Genomic DNA, 19,234 nt, shown 5'->3' with positions numbered 1-19,234 from the left:
AGGAAAACCATCGTCACTCGTAAATCTGTGTTCAAGTACTTTCTCCCCGCACTGTTTAGCGCTCTGCCACGTTTCCTAATCCTGTTTTGCACAGTCCCAAGCAGCTCTCCGCCTTCCCCTGGCTCCCAGGGCTGGTAAGCAGGTTGCTATTGAAGCTCTTCCAGGTTACTGAACTGCGATGGTAATGCAGCTTGTTTCCCATCAGCTGAGGGCAGCGTGCCGGGGACATCATTTATTTTCCATGTTTATTTATGTCAGGAGAGTCCTTAAAGGATTTGTTTGCAGCTGCTCCAGCGGCTGCTCATCCCGAGGTCAGCTCCTGCGCCCGCCAGCCTGGCCTGGGGAGAGCGCAGTGCTGGCTCTGCTTCGTCCTTCGGCTGGGAGGATGCCGTGGAAACAACTCAGTCCTTTGTGATCCTTAATGAAGAGCAGGAGCTCCCTTTTTCCATCTAATAGGCACTTATGGCCCTCGAAGGTAAAGGAACGTGGGCACGCAGCCTCTGCTGTGTTTCTACCCCAGCACCCACGGATGATGCCCAGACCCTGCACCCTCTCCAGGTGGTCCAGGAGGGCACTTCGCCTCCCCCAGCTGCCGCCCAGCACCTCTCGGCTCCTTGGAGCACCTCGAGGTGATGTGCTGGGAGGAGCTGGCTGCCAGTTCGTTTTCTCTCTAGGGTTCAAGGCTACCCTGGAGAAGGAGAGCGTGCCATATCAATCGCCTCCGTTGTCCTCGCAACCATCCGGGCAAAGAAACATTTGTTATTTTGTGACAGTTCCCTGCGGAGGCTGGTCAGGCATCCTATCTGCTCGCATGGTGGAGCTGGCAGTCTTGCCAGAAACTCTGCTTTAAAGGGTTTTGCAGCATTAATTAAATTTCTACAGTTGCGTCTATTGGCTCTGAATATGATCTGGGCTCTCTGAGCACGTGTAGATGGGCTCAGCTCCTTGCCCCCATTCAGACCTGGCTCTGCACAAGCCTGGCTCCCAGTACTGAATTCCTTGTATGCAATGTTGGGAATACAACTGAAGGGAAATCTGCTCAGGACTGTCAGGGTTCAGACACCATGTGGGTCTTGATAATGTAGAGGCTGAGAAATGATCCCAGAGCCACAAGAAAGCAGATGTCCTTGCCCTGAGAAACAATTCCTCTAAGCAGACAAGCAAAAACGATTATCTGTGATTGCACAGACAGGCGTGATGTGGCTGGGACAGCAAGCGAGTCACCCCAAGGACTCCAGATGAATTTGACACAAAGCTGCCACAGCTCAGGCTCCCTTTCCACTCCTACGACGCACGGCCCGTGCCCTGGGCTGGCACCGATGACCTCCACCAGTACCACCAGAATTTACAGACGCTTCCTTCCAGGAAACCATGGGTGGAAGAGAACGGAGCTGCCAAGCGCCCAGGAGACGCAGGAGACAGGTTGCCTTTAACGGCTGAAGGTATTTGCTAAGAGGCAGAGGGGAAAGTGCAGAATTAGAGCATGGAGGTGCGTAAGACATTTTGCAGATTTTACCTACTTAAAGCACGGCTGCTGTCACCGTGCAGCGATTTAGTGACCAGAAGCCAGCACCAAGGGGCAGGCACCTGCCTGCATACCACGGGCAGGTTCCCAACGCCTGCACCCAGCGCAGCACACACGTTATTTCCTCGGATATTTCCCCAGTTTCCACAAGAGGGCACCGGCACGACACCGCCGGGGACACAGCGGTGTCCCCAGGCAGCGCCCGCTGATCCCCACCGCAGAACAGGGCTTCCAGAAAGCCCCCAGGTGCAGGAGGGTGCCCTTCTGGAGAGGCTCTGCTAGTGCTGAAGGTCTCCGGAGAGGGGCCTGGCATGGGAAGAGCGACCCACCGCCATCACCACCACGACCGCCGCCACCCATCTCCGCTGACCCCCTCCGTCCCGCAGGCGCACAGCACCAGGCCGCGAGGCCCGCCGTGTTACTTGAGGTAGGGTCTGCAGGGAGCAGAGGAGCTGCTCCTCTGGCAAACGGCTGTGTCTGCAGGGTGCTGGCGTGCCCCAGACACACACCAATGTGGGGACAGACCTAGCTGGAAAGAGAGAGACCGGGGAAAGTAAACCCCCAGGTGACAGGAGGCTGCCTGAGAAGGGCTGGCCCGGCTCAGCCCTTGGAATCACAGAGCAGACCCAAGGGGTGCACCTACCCCGACCTGGGTGTCAGCCAGCTCATCTCCCAGTGTCTGGGAGGCAGAAGCCACTTCAGGGCATCACCTGGGAGAGCTGCGAGCAAGGACTTAGACTGTTTTACCTCACACACCAGCAAATTTATAGCACCCACTCAGAGGAGAGATAAAAGGAAGCAGTGCCGACCTGTGGCCACACCAAGCGACACAGCGCCAGGCCTCCCATGAAACCAGCAATGAGACGAGGAGGTGCAAATGCAGCATCATTATGTATTCACTCACCCCCTTGTTCAGAGCCCAGGTTTCACAAAAACACATGAGAAGGGCTCTTGGGCTGCTCAGCCCCAGCTAGCACCTCCTCCCCTTCTTGCTGTGAGCAAGCCAGGCACAAACACCCTTCCCCTCCGGCTCCTCATGGCAACATCGCGAGCGGGGCCAAGACTCACCGCGGGCCGACGACTCGCCACGACACGACTCTACACACTGCTGCGGTTTGAGTAAAGGAAGGGACCCTGTGAAAGCCATCCAGCGCCAGACAGGACTGGACACCTTCATGAGGAGAAGCCTTTGAATATTAGAGCACCTGGTGCTTGGAGCCCAGGCTGCCTTTCATAGAACCACGGTTTAGTCAGCAACCACATCTAGTCTCTCAGGTACCTGGTGTTCATGGCTCTGAGCACAGAAAAATAAATGTGAGGTCTTCTTGGGGGAGTTTTTGAATCCAGGTGAGCTTGCAGAAGACTACTCAAATCTCCCCGCTCACTGCCTGTCTGGGCCCTGGAGCACAGCAGCTGCTTTCCTCTACATTATCTTGATCTTGCTGGACACTGAGTGAGTGCATGCCAAAGCACGAGGTGTATTAGAAATGCCAAAACAGCAGCAGATTGTCTGACAGGGCTGTCATTCTATCATGAAATATGACATGCATCCAGCCCGGGAGGAAGAACGGGATTGCTGTACACTTTAGTGCCGGCTGAGGCCAAGCAAGATTATTCCTCGTTTCAGAGTCTCATTGATCAGGCCTGGAGGATACATTTCTGCAGCGTAAACAAAACGTGGTGAAAGTCCCAAACCACCTAACTCTCCTCAGCTGTGCTTTCCTATCAAACACATTGCCATTTCACGTGTGTCTGTGAGGGGGTTCCCTTTCCCATTCCCTTTTGCTCTTGCACAGAAAAGCATCTCTGATGTGAAGGGTGCAGAGGCAGAGACAGCAACATACTCTGGTTTGGTACAGAGCAACGGGGAATTTGCCAAGTGACAACAAAACGGAGAACAAACAAGACAAATAAAAGCCAACTGAATGCACAGAAGACATCAAAGAAGCAAAGACACTTCTCGAGCAGCGTGGCTGGCCACCCTTCTGGTAGCAGACGTGCCAGAAGGACAGCGACAATTAACCAAACACACGGAATGAGGTGGAACAGGCCCGGGGACCTCACCACGGTCCCCACCATGCACCAAGCCTGGGCCAAGCTCCAGCTGGGATACAGGGACTGCTGGGTGGCTGTAATGCCTCTGGAGAAGATCCCTCACGGTGGGCTCAGGAAAATCAGGAGAGACTGCTTTATTTCTCTCTCACTCAGCAAGATCTGAAAGGCAAGAAGCAGCGTCCTGAGGTGCAATTCAGTCAGGACACCAGCCCTAGTACTTCTGTGTGTGACACCTCGCTGAGAAACACAAGTTGTTATGAAGGGTTGAGCAATACGCCGACCATCCAAGTCTGAGGACAAGCAGTATTGCCGAGAGGTGTGGTGGTTTGGACAGCCTGTAGCTGCCAACCACATGAACCCTTCTTCAGATGAGTGTGTCCAGCTTGCCTCTCAGTAGGGATCCCATGTGACTGCCTTCCTTGCACACCCATCTTTTCCGTCTTTTATCCCATTCAGGCCCCTCCAAAGTCAGTTGGTCCCAACAGCGCTCCGAGATCTGCTCCCTCAACCTCAAAAAACCCTCAGATGGTGAGGTCCCCAAACGCTGACAACCCATGAAGTTTTCTTTTGCTCTGGTAACAATCTGCCATCTCCAGCAAGGGTCACTTGGTGGGAAGAAAGGTGGAAAAAGTCCTGAGCTGGATGGTTTGGGATGGGGGCCTTTGGGAAACTGTACAAGGGTTAGGTGCCTCCACCGCAGTGCAGGACGGGCAACCTACACAACCCAGGACAGCAGCTGCAAAGGGTATTTCAGACCTCTGTTGAAACAGTCCAGACATCTCATCTCCCTCTTGTATTTTGGATGGTGGAAGCTTTTGTGTGGCGCCTGAAAGAAGGATGTGCATAGGGAGGTTTCAAAAGATGAACTCGAATTGCAGAGTAAACTCAGGATGTAACGGCAGAGCCTGGCTGTCAGGTGATCTTCAGCAGCTGGGAGCTGAGCCGCAGGGGATGCCGTTTGGGGTTTGTTAAATAACAAGACAATATAATCCAAACATGTCCATCACCTTCCAGCAAGGACCCTGTGGCACAGGTAAAATTGCTTTTTTCACCCAAAAGATCAATATTGTCAGGATGAAATAATATGTCAGATGATGTGAACAGCTCCACCTGACCACTGACAGTCAACAGGCATAAAATCCCTCTGGAAAAAATAGAAAGAAAAAAAAAAGAAACCCCACACCCACGAATATTCTGCCGCTCTCCAAATCACCTTATTGGGATTGTTCTTGCTGGGCACTGTAGATCATCTCCAGATTTCTTGCAAGAACGATTTGCTGTGCCCATGGGTTGCTCTGATGCAGGAAATTCCTCAGATTTAATCGGGTTCTCTTCTATTAAATCACCATGGCTAATCAAACCGTCAGTCTCACCTGAAGACCACACTCCTCGGTGAACTCTGGTATTTACTCCATGTCAGTCACTGCAGGACTTCTCTCTGAAGAAACCTGTTGTCAGAGGCAGTTTCTCATGACGCTCGTCTAAAACTCTCCAGTTCTGCTCGACTTCAGCAGCTTCTTCGCTCGCCCCCGCACGCCTGCTTTGTTTTTTGCACTGGATTTAACTTCGCATATGTGGTTTGGTGTGTTTTTTTAATGTAACATCAAATCTCTTAATTCTCTGACCCAGAAATCAGAGACAATCCTCATAAAAATCTGGGACAAAGAAGACACATGCAGATGCACGCACGCATTGGGAAGTACTTCTGAAACTCCCAAATCTACCCATTTAAAGTGATTTTGATTAAAGAAAGCATTTTGAAAACTACTGCTTTCAGAGCTCAGGTTATTTTGAAAGCAAACCCTTGCTTTTCAAGAGCAGCTCTCCCCTAACCGAGAGGCTTTCAGGAGTGACAAGGAGGTGGCCCAGGCTTCCCACCTGCTGTTGGGCTGCATGGGGTGCACTGCATTTAGAAGCAGGGCTCTTCCCTCGGGCATTGTCCCCCCCATGAGGCTGGATGAGCCCTGAGGTCCCGGCTGGGCATGTGCCCGCTCTCGCGGCACTCCAGAAATAAAGGTTTCTTCTGTTGCAGTGTGACCTTTCCGAGCCGCACAGTCCATTCCTGCAGCGGTTTTGCCAATGAGTAAATAATGAGAAATTAGCACGCGGCCCCAGCGATGACTCACGGCGAGCTGCTAGCGCTAATGAACTCGCGGGGACAAAGCAGGGTGTCGGGGACATCCGAGAGCCTGCTTTCGTGACAGCGTCACCCGTGTCACACCCGTGTCCGTGGCGGGCAGCTCCTGGAGCTCGCTGTCACCGCAGGCGCCAGGCTGGGAGAGCCCCGGCTGGCCACAGCAGGGATGGGAACGTGCTGCGCTTCACATCACTTCTTTGCAAGTTAATTTAACGAGGGAGAATAATAAAATCCTGCAGGAGCGAGGTGGCTGAGTCAGGTGCAGACAGCGACCTCCATTGCATGAACACCACGATGATTTAGGGGAAATAGAAGGGCACAGGGGCACAGCTCCTTCCCATCCTCCACCAAGCCGGGTCAGGGCTCGGGGAGGGGAGTTTTGGTCCCAGGACGCCCGAATACATCCTGGCCCACCCCGAGGACACCAGGCACGGTTTGGACAGCAGCACCCAGTGAGGCGAGGGCTCGCCTGCTCCATCGCCAGCACTGCTCCCCCAGGCATGGGAAAGCCCCCAGTGACACTAAAGCGGGTAATTTAGCTTAACTACCCCGGGTAGTTCACACGGCTGGGCCCACAATAGCAGCCAAGCATGGGACAAAATTGCATTACTGTATCTCAGGTCTGGGGAACTCATATCTGAAAAGGAAATAGCAGTTCAGACCAGCCAGGGCTTTAATACCAGATTAAATGCTTTCACAGGAGCCTGTCTATTTGGAAGCTTCCAGCCAGCCTTTTGTCAAGCCAATTTAGTTTGCATTGTACTTTGGCTTCAAGAGGTACCTTAAAATGTAACCAGCAGTGCTTTTTCTTTTTTTTTTTTTTTTCTTCCCATGGTAGCGTAAGCTTTCTTGGAGGGAATTCATGAACCTGGGATGGGCGCAGCTCTGTGCTGGAAGGGAACGCAGCGCTTTCATGGCAGAGGGGCCAAGCAAAGCTCCTCGCCCCTACGCAGTTGGCCTGAATGCATCGTTGTTTGGGGAACCTACTATTTCGTCCTGCAACACTTGCCATTTCAGAAGGCTGAAGGAAGCTCCAACTGGGATCATCAATTTTTAATTTCCCCATTAGCAGAAACAGAACGCTACACGTCTGGTAGTTTCTCGCTGTAGAAGGAACAGCTTAACTCCACACAAGGGTTTTGCTGCTAAGGGCTAATTGTCCCAGACCCCGAGCCAGACCACCCGCCGTGCCTCACAGAGGCCGTGCCCTGCCCCGGATGCTGCCGTGGGGCAATTCGGGAAAGCTCCCAGCCGAGTGGGAGGGAGGTGATCACACGTGGGCACAGCTGAGGGACGGGGTAAATGGATGCTCCGGTTCCTCAGCTGCTCCAGAGGCAGGCTGAGCACCACTGAAACACCAACCCGGGGCCCATCTCCCCAGCAGGGATGGGATTTGCTTTGAAATCCAGCACCTGGAAGGTGCAGGGCACAGGCTGTTCCGCAGCCCTCACCCTCTTGCCCGCTCCCCGAGGTGGGGACAGAGGAACCTCTGTGTGTCCCCAGCCCACCGGGGGGGCTCAGCGCCGCCCTCCTCTCCCCCAGCACATCCTTGTCATTCAAATGAGAAGCAGCCACAAAGGCGAGGGCCCTGCCCTGAACAAAGAGCCGCTTGGGACCGCGAGGGGGACGCGGTCCATGGCCTCCACCGATGAATGCAAATGCCTCCATCCCCTGGGAGCAACTCCTCCAGTAACAACACAGACCGGCATTGTGAGCGGGAGGCATCGCTCATACGCAAGCCCCCAGGAATGCCCAGCGAGCCCCAGCTGGGGAAACGCCTGGGGAGCACAGGCAAACCTTCCCTGGCACCCTCAACCATGCAGTCGAGAAGAAGAGGCTCACACTCAGCTTCCTTGCACTCACGCTCTCACACCCAAACTAAAACTTCTCTGGCGCTCCCACGTCCCTTGTCACCCGCAGGGCCCGCATCCGTGCGGGCTGATCTCGTGATGCCACCACCACCACCACGGCCCCAGCACCAGGGCAAAGCCTCTCCCTCGGGGCAAAGCTTGCTCGGCTTCGACCCGCACCCCGTTCCCCACCAGGACCCGCAGCAGGGGTAAGGCAGGCCAGCCGCAGGAGCTGCTGGTTCAGCATTAGGCTCGTTTTCAAGCCGGCGGGTCTCCAGGTCAACATTGATCGCACCGCGCCGGCTCTTACAAAAAATGAAAGCTAAAGGCAGCCCTCCCTCCGGCCCTGGTTCAAAGCCCAGAGGAGGCAGAGCCCTCATTACTCGCTTACTGCTAACGTGTGTGAAGTTCTCACTGCCCGGGCCCCTGAGACGCTCGAGTCAAACAGCCATAAAAAGATGCAATTTGGGACGGTTGCAGGTACCCGCTGGTTTTCAGTGTGCCGGTGAGGGAGGCGGGGGGGTTCGTTGTAGAAAAGGCAGCAGTGCAAATGGCAAAGTAGTAAATCTCAGACCCAACGGGCTAAAATTCAAGGAAAAGACTCAAATCGAGCTCCATTCCACCTGCTATTTTATGCTCTCTTTGTTAAAGCAGCTAATGGAGAACAATAAAAACATTAATAATCAAGCTAGATTTATAAACTGGGCAGGATATTCCACTGGTAATGAAATCTGTAGAATCGGTCAGGATTATATTGCTTTGGGCAGCACTCTAACAAGAGCTGCCGTTGAGTTATAGCCCTCGTTCCTTTTGCTGAACTTTAATTTGGCCCAGCATCGCTGCTTCATCCAACCCAAAGCCATGCAGGACTGGAGCAGGGCACGCAGCTCGGAGGCGCAGCCCTGCTCGGCGCAGAAGGCGTCGCAGCTGCTGGGGGGGTATTTTGAACGCGGGAGCTCTGTTGACATTGTGCTCTATTTGCTGCAGAGAACCGCTGGATATGATTTTCAAAGGTTAGCGGAGCTTTCGATTGCCATGGTTTCATGCTTCCTAGCTTTCAAATATTTGGTTGAAATGCATCACAGATCTTTAATTTCTTAGTTGCTTCATAAGGTGGATGTCAAATAATTATTCTGAAAGTGCTCGCTTCCCCCACACTGGTATTTTCCTGACAAACACCTCCGAAAACACCTGGCATTTTCTGCTCCCTGCTGCTCACGAGCACAAACCTGCTTTACAGTCAATTCAGTCCTATTCCCACCCGTGCCGTCACAAGCCAAAGAGATGGATTTGCCCCAGAAGCACACCCATGGGAGGGGAGAAATCACCGAGACGCGCATCGAGCATCATCCAGTCCCTACTCCCCAGCCAAAACAGGGCTGGGTCTGACAGCCCTCGGTACCTCCCCTCACCCACATTCACCTCCGCACAGCTCTCACCGTCCCCGGCACCGTTCCTCCCCGAGACAGCCCCAGCTCTCCGGCATGGGTTTGAACTGCTCAGATCCAGCCCAGGACAAAAAGTACCTTGATGCCCGAGGGCTGTCAGCGGGAACTAATAAGTCCCCTCGAGTGTTAACACTTAACCTGTTAAAGCTGCGTGCAGCACACAGGGTAGCAAGGGTAAAAGCAGGTCAAAGATGAAGTTTGAGTCAAATTGATTGGGGCAGAATACACCAATTTATGTGCTGTTTGCATTAAATATTAATCCCAGCTTTAACATTTGGTTACAGAGGGAAGCAAATGCACCGTAATAATGCAGATGTGCCTCATTTTCCCCACATTTCCTATTCTGCCAGGAACCGAGGGGGAAGGACATCCTTTGTCCTCCCCAGAGCCCAGGCAGGGGCTGGGGAAGCAGCCTGGGAGCGGGAGCAGCGCTTGGCGGTGGCAGCGGCAGCGTCCTGGCGCACTGCTCCGTGCGAGCCCCCCCTGTTAGGTAACCCTGCCGCGCCGCAAAAGCCTCCCTCCCTCCTTCGCAGCGGCACGCAGGCAGCGGTTTGAAATTTGCTGAATTTCGGGGAATTTCTCCAAAGTGGCGGGTCCAGCCCCAGAACCGCTCGGCCATGCCCAGCGGCGGCCGGCTTCCCGACAGCTGGGTGTGCTGGGGTCGTGGGGCTTCTCCTCCCTGCGCCGAGGTCTCCTCTCGCTGCGGCTGGCTTCAGCTGCAAGAAACTTTTCCTCCTCCAAGAGAAAAGCCTCGGGCTCTGCCCGTGAAGCTGCACGGACCTGCTGGCACCGTGATGTGCCAGGGACACGAGGTAAACCTTGCTGCCCGGTAGAAACCTGCCTGCAAACGGAGCGGGCACCTGCGTGCGGAGAAGGGGGACCACGAGCACACCCGGGTGGGAAAAGCACCGCAGCCTGCACGGAGCATCCCCCACCTCGTCCCTGAGCTGGACCCCAGCCCAGGGCTGGCTCTCCCACCAAACGTGCCATTTCAGCTCTCCTGCTGCCAATTCCTGTGCCACCACCGCGGGCGGAGAGCCTTTGGGAGCGGGCAGCCCTTTCCTAGAGCCCGAAAAAATTGCCATCCGGGTGGGAGCGCCGCTGGGGCCGTCGCCCTGTGGGCACAGGGCTGGGGGAAACTTGTGGGGCGGGGGGGCGATGGCTGCAGGGGGACACACAGGGCACAAGGGGGGGGGCACGACACAGCGGGCGCAAGGCGGGGGGACACCGGCGACACCGGCTTCCGTGGGCGCCCGGGGGACGCATCCTCCGGGGGGTGCTGGCCTTGGGGGGGGGGACACTGGGTGCTAAGGGGGGCAGCGTGCAGGGGGTGCCGGGGGGCTCGGGGGGTGCCAGCTGGAGGGCACCGGAGCATCTCCAGCCGCCGGAGCCGGCCGGGGAGGGGGAAGAGGAAAAAAAGGGGGGGGGTCGAGAGGCGGGGGGGGGGGGGGTCGGAGAGGAGCGGGGGTCCGCGGGTAACTCACAACTCCCCGGCTGATGTCGTCCGCCGCGGGGGTGGGCGCCGCGGGCGCCTCCCGGCACGCCAGCCAGAGGGCGACGACGAGGAGCATCCCCCGGCGGGGGGCGCGGGGCCGGCCGGCGGGGCTCAGCATCCCCCCGCGCCCCGCACCTCCCGCCGCCGCCTCCGCCGCCCCCCCCGGCAGGGCCCGGCCCCGGCCCCGGCCCCTGCCCCGGCCCCGGCCCCGCTCCGGGCTCCGCCGGGCCGCGGGGCTCCGCGCAACATCCGCGCTGCCGCCGCCGGGCGCGGGGGGCTCGGCTCCGCTCCGCTCCGAGCCGGGGGCGCGGCTCCGGGGGCGCGCTCACATCGCCCCCCCGGCCGGAGCGGGGAGCGCAGCGGAGCGCGGCTGGGCTGCTGCTGCCATGCACCCCTCTGCGGCCGGCCGCCGGCTGGGGGGGAGGAGGAGGAGGAGGAGGAAGGATGCTAATGAGGGAGGCGGTGCCGCGCTCCGGCGGGGAGGGGGCGGTGCGGAGCGCCGGGAGCGGGGTGCTGTGCGGCGCCGAGCTCGGCACGGCTCGGCTCGGCCCTGCTCGGCTGCTCCCAGCAGAGCTCCCAGCCCCTAAGGGCACCTTGCGCCACCTCTCAGCTTCCAGACGGCGCCGCTTCTGCTCGTTTCTGGCCGCTTCCCAGCGCGGGGGTGCCGGGGAGGGGGCTGTGCATCCCCTGACCTAGGTGCATCCCCCACCTAGGGGGGCACTCCAGTGGTGGGGGGCACCCAGACACCCCCAGCGCCCCCAGGCTGAGGGTGAAAAACGTGCTTCGTGAGCGGCATCCGCACTCCCCACGTCCCGTTAGCACACTGATGTACTCAACAGCTTGGGGAAGTATCTCTGAAGTTGTTTTAAAAAAGAGACTGCAGGGAAAGGGAAAGGGGGAAAAAAAGGGAAAGGGGGGAAACAGGTGGGAAAGGGAAAAGTGATAAAAGAAAAGAGAAGAGAAAAGGAGAGGAGAGAAAAGGAGAGGAGAGAAAAGGAGAGAAGAAATGTAGAGATGAAAAAGGGCTTCTTCTAGATGCTGCTGGGGCAGAATTGTAACAGACGTTGATATGACACCTTCTGCACAAATAGATCAATTCAGCACTGAAGTGTAGCTACTTCTGGAGATATTTAGTATCAGACAGGACTAGAGCAAAGAGGGGATTTTTATCTGAAGGAAATTGGTTAACAAGAACTGAGAGGAAGACCACAGTCCCCTGTGCCACTGTGAGCTGGGCTGAAATTACTGCTCCAGTGCTGGAAAATCTGGGGGTGGGAACAGGATTACAGGGCTCGGAGCCTCACTGACTACAGCTACCAAGGTAGCTCGAGAGCTGTTATCTCAAGAGCTTTGCTCCTTGCCGAAGGGAAGTTTAACTTCTCCACCAGCACAGCAAGCCCCACCGCTGGGCTCTGTAGGTTTCCAAAGCTCCCGGAGATGGGCTGGCAGCTCCTGCTCCCCGATTCCTTTTGCTTCCCAAAGGCACCCAGGGCTGCCCCGCTGCAGAAGCCCCGTCCCTGGGGGTGATTTCTCCTCCCTCCCCTCCTCTCCCTTACTCCCTCTGCAGAGTCTCGCTCCCCTCGGTGCACCTCCTGCTGCCCTTGCCTTGTCCTTTCCCTTCTGCAGCTGCTGCTGCTGCTCTCGGGGGAGATGTTTCTCACCTCCGACAGCTGCCGTGCCAGCCCCAAGATGCCAACTGTTACCTGCTGGCCTCCAGAACGCACCGCTCCGAGCAGGGGGAAGAAGCCACCCGCCACCTCTCAACCTCTCCCGGCTTTTCCAGCTCGGGAGCATCATCTCAGGCGGTCCCAACAGCCTGGCATTGCTTAGCAACGTCACAGGGATAATTTCCTGCTAAGTAGCTCCCGAATCTCATCTTGCAAGGGGTCATTTCTCTTGGCAGCTGACACGGCCGCGGGCAGATCGCAGATATCCTCAGGAGGACGCGGGCAGCAGGGCTGGTGCAGGTTCACTGACCCCAGCAACAGGCACAAACGTCCTCTGGAAGATGCTCCACGCTCCACCCCAACCTTTGCTCCCGTTTTGCAGAGCAGAGCAATGAAGGATGAAGGATCGTTGTGGGCAGCCTGGGAGCTGCAGGACCAAAGATAAAGGCCGAGCCCACTCCGTCTGGTGGAGCTTTGCTCTTCTCTTCAAGGGGTCAAGGCTTCCGGGCACACACGACCATTTTATCTTCGCCTCCTTGGCCACCCTCCCTCGCAGCAGCACATCAGGGACAACGAATTCAGTTTCCATCAGAGCGGGTGTTTGGAGCAGTCTGACAGCAGGGCGAGCGGAGGGCGCTGCTCCATGGCAAATGGAGTTTAATCCTTTTCGTTTCTTTCCCGTGGCACCGAATGCAAGAGTGCACCAATTTCTACCCAATCTCAAACACACTCAAACCTGATTGTTGCAAGAGAATGCTTTTCCCACGGGCATTCTCACGTTTCTGCTCTACACGCAGGCACGGGCTGTAACTGCAGAGCTCTGTGGGCGTGCAGAAGGTTTTCCTGCAGCAGACTCGACCCAGGTGCCAGTGGCTCCATCCTCCTGCCGAGGAGCATCGTGCAGAGCCCGGCCTCACACCTCGGCACAGCCACCTGCCTGCAGCACACCAGGAACGAGCTCCATCCTGCCTGGGGGGGCACCTTTTGATGGAGAAGATGCTCAGATGGCCCTGAGCAATGTTCAAAAAAACAAAATAAAATCACACACAAAAACCCCAAAGTCCTATCTATTCCTTGGTACCAATACCTGTTGGGGAGGACTTGCAATGTGAATAATTATATACACCATACAAGTAAATGTTTTGTCCACTCCCTACAGCTATTCTAATCAATTCCCAGTAAATTTGTAAACATATTTAGCAAACACTTATAAATGACAAGATGGCAGACTTCTGCATGTTAATCAAAAACTATCTCACAAATTATGATACCAAAAAAAAAGTCTACAACCATGTCACGTACAAACAACTGGGAAGAATTCTCTAATAGTTTAATTTTATTGTTGCATTAAATTTTCACCTCCAACAAAACACTTCTCGAGCATCACGACCCAAAGAACTACCAGAAAAGATCTAAACCCCCAGCCCTCAGGCTGCTGGAGGATGCGTGCTTAGCTCTAAGCACAATAATGGTGCTGATGTCACGCTAACCCAATGAATGTACCAAAAGTACGTCTCATCCCAGGAAGGTGGGAGCTACGCACAATATGAGGCAGATTGTATGGATGCCACCAACTCCTTGCAGCTACAGAAAGAGTTAGGAAATATGGGGACCCTAGTCAGAACAAACTGCACTCTGAATATTCTCTCTCTTTACTTTTCAGTCAATAAAAAGCAACCTCGATGACATAGGTTTGACTCCATGCCTGCCCTGCAAGTACAATACAGGGGAAGATGGAGTGTTCATGCCATTCATTGCACAGGTGAGCTGCTGAATAGGATTTATTTAAGGAAGGAACAGTGTGATGATTTTAATTCTGTTAAGTGTAGCTTCCAAAATGCATTCTTTATGCTTCATTTGTTGCAAGTGAATGACTCAGTTAAAACAGCATTTCAACACATTTTAGCCAAAATATTTGCTTTGCACGACAACAAAATACAGATAACTGCAATCATCTGTAAGTAAGAACAGGCAAATTGACAGGCACAGCAGATAGCTGTTTACTGTGATACCTATAAAGTGGTCTTTCTTAGCGCAAAACTTTTATGCAAAATAAGAAATGCCAGGAAAATGAATTTGCAAGTTAGCATTTGCCTGATCTGGCTGGCATTGTGTTTGGAAAAAACTGCAAACAATTGTACTCAATTTGTTTTCTTCCCGCATGCATTCCAACCAGAATACATGTACTTAAAATATTTTCACCTTTGTGTTCCAGGACGGTGAGTATGAATTTAAAATGTCATTATCTTCTAACTATGTAGGCTACATGCAAGATGAAGATTTTCCTCTCGGTGCATTCAGTATAATTAGCATGTATGACAACATTCAGACGATTTAATTTCCCAATTACACAGCTATACTGAAAATATGCTTTGGATTAAACATGCAACATTTCTTATCAGTAGATACCCTACAACTTCTTCTGCGCTGTTACATTACTGCAGATGCTCCTGTTTTGGCAAGATGAGAAATAATCATTTTCTGCCCTAAGAACCACGGAGACAGAACTCATAATGCTTCAGCAGCTGCACCACATCACCGGTGCATGCAGAGCTCCCCGGGGGCAGCCCCGTGGCATGGGTCCCTTGCTGAGCCCAAAGACACCCTGAAAGGACTGGGGCCATTTGTGATATTATCCTGCTGTTCGTCTACAGGCTTTGGTAGCTGTGGGAAAATCAGTTACTGGCATCTAATTTACTTGCATATAATTAATTTCACCCCGAAGCTACTTATTTGCTTGCTTACTTTTAGGACTGATCGGTGACCACCACCACCACCACCAAAATCAATTGTTTTCCTGAGACAAGTAGTAGGCATACGCTTGCATACATGTCGAGTATTACTCATGGGAAGTCTGGAAATCTTTCTTTTCTGTGAGTAAAAATTAAACAGAATAGAGCATTTATAGATGGCTTGAGAGTACACGGCATTTTTTTTTCTTGCTTCCTTATTCTCCAATTGAAAACAAACAACCTATTCCTTCAATAACTGACATGAAAGGGGGGAAGCCAAAGCTGGGTGAGTGGGGAAGCCAGTATTTTCCTCCAGGCTAGGGCTGAGGAGAAAGGGATGCTGCTAAAGACGCTTGCAGTGCTTTTGGCCTGACATGGGTTGTTCTCCATATAACCAGAGCCTTGCACAGAGCATCTCAGGGACACCCGCCTGCTCCAGCTCAACAGGCCATAGCAGCACCAACCACCTCCCCTCGGCCTCATCCCACCCGAGGCCGTGAGCAGCACAGCTTAGACCTAGTCTAGGTCTAAATCTTGCAGATTTTCCCCGTGTAACACCCGAAAAGTGCAGCCTCGCCTGGTTTTCCAGGCAGCTGAAGCTCCCTCCAGCTGGCGTCTCCCCTGCCGAAAAGCCCTTTTATCTCCTCCTGCCAGTCATGCTCCTGCAGGTACCTGCATCTAGTGCTGTTACAGAGGCCTTTTCCAAGCCTATCGCTTTGACCATCTCTCCATGCCTCTCTCAAGCATCCCTCTGCTGAATTTCGTGTATCTGATCAAACAAACTACTTGTCTTTATTTCAAAGGCTTTCACAGATAACCCTGCCCTGTCTTTTGTCACTCATTTAGCACCAAGAAATCAGCTCCTTCCTCCCGCTGGCCTAGACACCAGCCTTCCCTCCCCTGTGAGGCTCTCAAAAAACCACACCTGCACATTTCCACGCTGCCCCTTCCACATGGGGATTTTGCCTTCTAAGCAAACCCAGGCCAGCTGTGCCATCTCCCTTTGCCTACAAATACACCTATAAGGTCAAGAACCCTCCTGGGACACTTTTGCAATACAGCCGTGCTCTAAGAAGTCGAGCAATGTTACTCACAGTTTCCTTTGTCTCCCTTGCCTGTGGTCCTGCCTTGCTTTCTGTCTTCTCCTTGGCAAGAGAGCTCTCTTTTCCAGGTTTGTAAGGTGCCTGGCATAAGGTTATCATACCCTATTTCTGGAGTGAGTCCTTGGGCACTACAGTCGCACCAGGGCAGCTACAACAGCCAGTTTCTCAGCTCACAGCCACACTGCCACCAAGGAGATGCAAGTACACACCACATCATGAACAACTGGCCACTTCTGCCTCCCTGCTTTATCGTGTACATCTCACAGAACAACATTTAAGACATTAACACCCATGAATTATAAAACAGGTACATGTTTTCCAGGCTTAACCTTGCTGCAAACTCCCTCAATACAGCACAGCCTCAGACAAGACCTGGCGGTGATGGGGACAGAAGGACCAGCCTGCCACATTAAAAGCAAATATGAAGTGTGATCGTCTCTTCGCTACCAGCATTACCATCCCTGCTGTCCTGGCTTCTTAATAACATCAGCATCATTTCATGCACTTTTTAAGCAACGAAGAGAAGTCCTGAGGTTAATTAATCAGAAGTAGAACACAGTCACTTTACGCAAAACCAAAAAAAATGTGCAGAGACACAAACTAGCATTTGACGGAGTTTTCAAGTGGAAAAGAAACACCAGTTTTAGCACTATTTAAACATAACAGATTGTCCTTCAGCTTAGGAAAATTCTGAAACCTTTGACCTGTTTTTATAATGCTTTAATGAGCGTTCGTGCTTTCTGTCGCTCAGGAAGGCAGCAAATTATGTGGCAGGCATCAGAAGCCAGCAACCGGTTGTATGTGCACGTACACTGCACGCTGCAGAGGAGGACAGGCATTTTAGTCATGGCAGAGCACATCTCACCGACTGAGTCTCGCTATAAATCTTCTTTCGACAGAGGACATTGTAACAGGCAACCTTTCCAGAGGCTGGCTCAGCTGTGGGGGGTTTGCTAGTGAGGTCAGTAAGACCTCCAACACAACGCTTTTCATGACTGAGTCGCAAATGACCAGTTCGCAGGCCTCAGCCGTGTGCTCTGCTGTGGTGTCCCTGGCTCACAAGTGGCAGGGGTACAACAGGGGTACTTGTCCTGACCTCAGGTCCTTGGTCTGCTCTCTGTGTTGGTCCTCCTCCTGGACTACCCCCAAAATATTTCTTTGTCCAGCCCTTTGTACACATTCTGCCGGTTCCTTCCCCTCCCCTGCTCTGACACCCTGCATAGATGGAGGGTGATGGCAGCACTGTTTCCTGCTCCCCATCAAGCTTACTTTTCTCCTCTCTGCCTGGCTGCTCCTCTTGGAGGACAACAGTTATTTAAGGTGGTGTCAGTCATGGGTTTGAATTCTGGCTAAATCCTGGTGTCCTTCACCTTCCAGATCTGGGAACCTTGCTTCTAGAGAGATAGGGATCCATTAGTGCTCAACAGACAGCAATGAGATGCCTTACAGGAAAAGACTTACAGCTGAACATACTCATGTCTCCTGAGGGCTTCCTCATCTTGTATTTTTTTTTATTTCTTCTGCTCACCTCCTCACCTGGCCTGAATCTTCTTGCCTTTAAGACCTTTTTGAGGTCCAACAGCTGAGGAAAGCCAGCTATTAGCCAAGGCCATTGTTGCATTCGTATAGAAGCAAACTCAGTTGCTTCCCTTATATAATAGGATGTAAGAACTTCAATATTCAAATTAAACATTTTCTTCATTAAGTGAAGAACCTTTAAGATGTGCTTGAGCCACTTGTTTGGGTTTAGAGCTAAATCATTTAGCACATGCCCAGGAGTTTTCCATGGCCTACTTGCACGGCCTAGCTGGCAACTGTGGAGCCTGTTCTGAGATGTTGGCAAAACAAGGATATTTTGGGGCTGGTCTTGCAGATGTAGGGCTTTTTCTTGCTATCAAAAATTCATCTTTTGGAAATACATTGCTCTCAAAGCTAGCATGGCCCTTAACAGAGCTGAGCACAACCTAAGGACAGCTGCCAGGGCTTCTCAGTTTCCCCGTTAATGCCCTAACATGAAAACCCTGCATCTCCTGAGCAAAGCATCTCCAGTGCACCCAAAGCAGACAGATCAGCACTTGCAAGGCTTCTCTCTCCACAACCTCCTCTAGAGCTTAGCAAAACTACAACCAAAGGAAAGTTCAACCCACTTGATCTGTCCTCCCTGCTTGAACCCTGCAGGGAGAGTGCCAGTTTAAAAAAAGGCAAATCCTGACTATGAAATCCGTTCTTGATGGCAGAACTCACTTTTCAGATCCACACAGGGATTTTTGCCTTTGTGGCTATTCTTGCCAAAGGCAATGTTTCCATCAAGGTCAAAAGTAAGTGGTTTCTGCTAGAAGAGGAAGGTTTCACTGTCAGAGAGACAAGGGGCAGACTCAGGGGCAGCATCTCACCCTGACTCTCCTCTCCCCTGGATTCACGAAGGAAGAAGAACAGAAGCCCCATTAAGATCTGGAGGATTATGGCTCTGTATGGCAGAGGCGTGCAAAACAAACAGTGGTGTAATTTGTGGAGCAACTTTGGAAACTTAATTACTTCTCAGGATTCAAATTTAATGACTCCTTCATACTCCCTGGATCCTAAGCAGCAAGTTATGTCACGTTGTGTTAGAAGCTGAAGCTGTAGCACACAGAACAGCATCAGATCCGGGAGGAGAAAAAAAAAAATGCCCCAAATGGTTTTCCTTTCCCAAGAACAAACATATGCAGTAGCACAGTGCTTTGAAAATAAATTGCTCATGAACCTTCTGGCTTGAAGGTACCAGTAAATCTTCCTGTTTGCAATGATGCCCAGGTATATATGGCAAAAATCTCACCGCTCTATTAAAGGCCTTCCTGAAATGTCTCCCTGCTTTACAGAAAAGCTCTTATTTACCCCTTGTGTCCTCAGAATAACGGATTACCACAGCTCCTGGCAATCACAGCACAGCTCAGCTCTATGTCCATATTACAGAATAAAGTACATTACATAGATTGAAAGCTGTTACATAAACCAAACTTTTATTATGGTGGTTATAGTAACAAAATGTCCAAAGGGATGTTTTATATACACAACTTCTCCCATGCTTAATCAAAGTACAATCAAATACTTTTTTTTTTTTTTTAAACAGCTTTACTACAGGAATGTTTTGTTATTTTTAAATCATCCAATACTTTACCGCTAATTCCCTATGTTATTAAAGCTTGAACAAGGAGATTGGGGTACAGCTCTTGCAAATCCTCA

At 52.6% G+C, this 19,234-nt stretch overlaps 1 protein-coding gene across 3 annotated transcripts in view; it reads right to left on the bottom strand.

Annotated features, from left to right (window-relative positions):
- Nucleotides 1–10,688, bottom strand: part of MMP17 (matrix metallopeptidase 17) — a 50,494-nt gene extending 39,806 nt beyond the window's left edge. Inside the window, exon 1 of one of the 3 annotated variants that reach the window (XM_083803378.1) lies at nt 10,500–10,688. In XM_083803378.1, the coding sequence (XP_083659504.1) occupies nt 10,500–10,628 (129 nt within the window). In that variant the 5' untranslated portion in view covers nt 10,629–10,688. The remainder of the gene's footprint in view (nt 1–10,499) is intronic. The other 2 variants (XM_083803379.1, XM_083803377.1) reach the window with 2 other exon arrangements.
- Between the last annotated feature and the right edge of the window lie 8,546 nt (nt 10,689–19,234).

This window comes from Anser anser (assembly GCF_964211835.1).
Source record: "Anser anser genome assembly, chromosome: 18".
Classification (NCBI taxonomy): Eukaryota; Metazoa; Chordata; class Aves; order Anseriformes; family Anatidae; genus Anser; species Anser anser.
The sequence above is the reverse complement of the archived record's forward strand: the minus strand, read 5'-3'. Positions and strand labels throughout refer to the sequence as shown.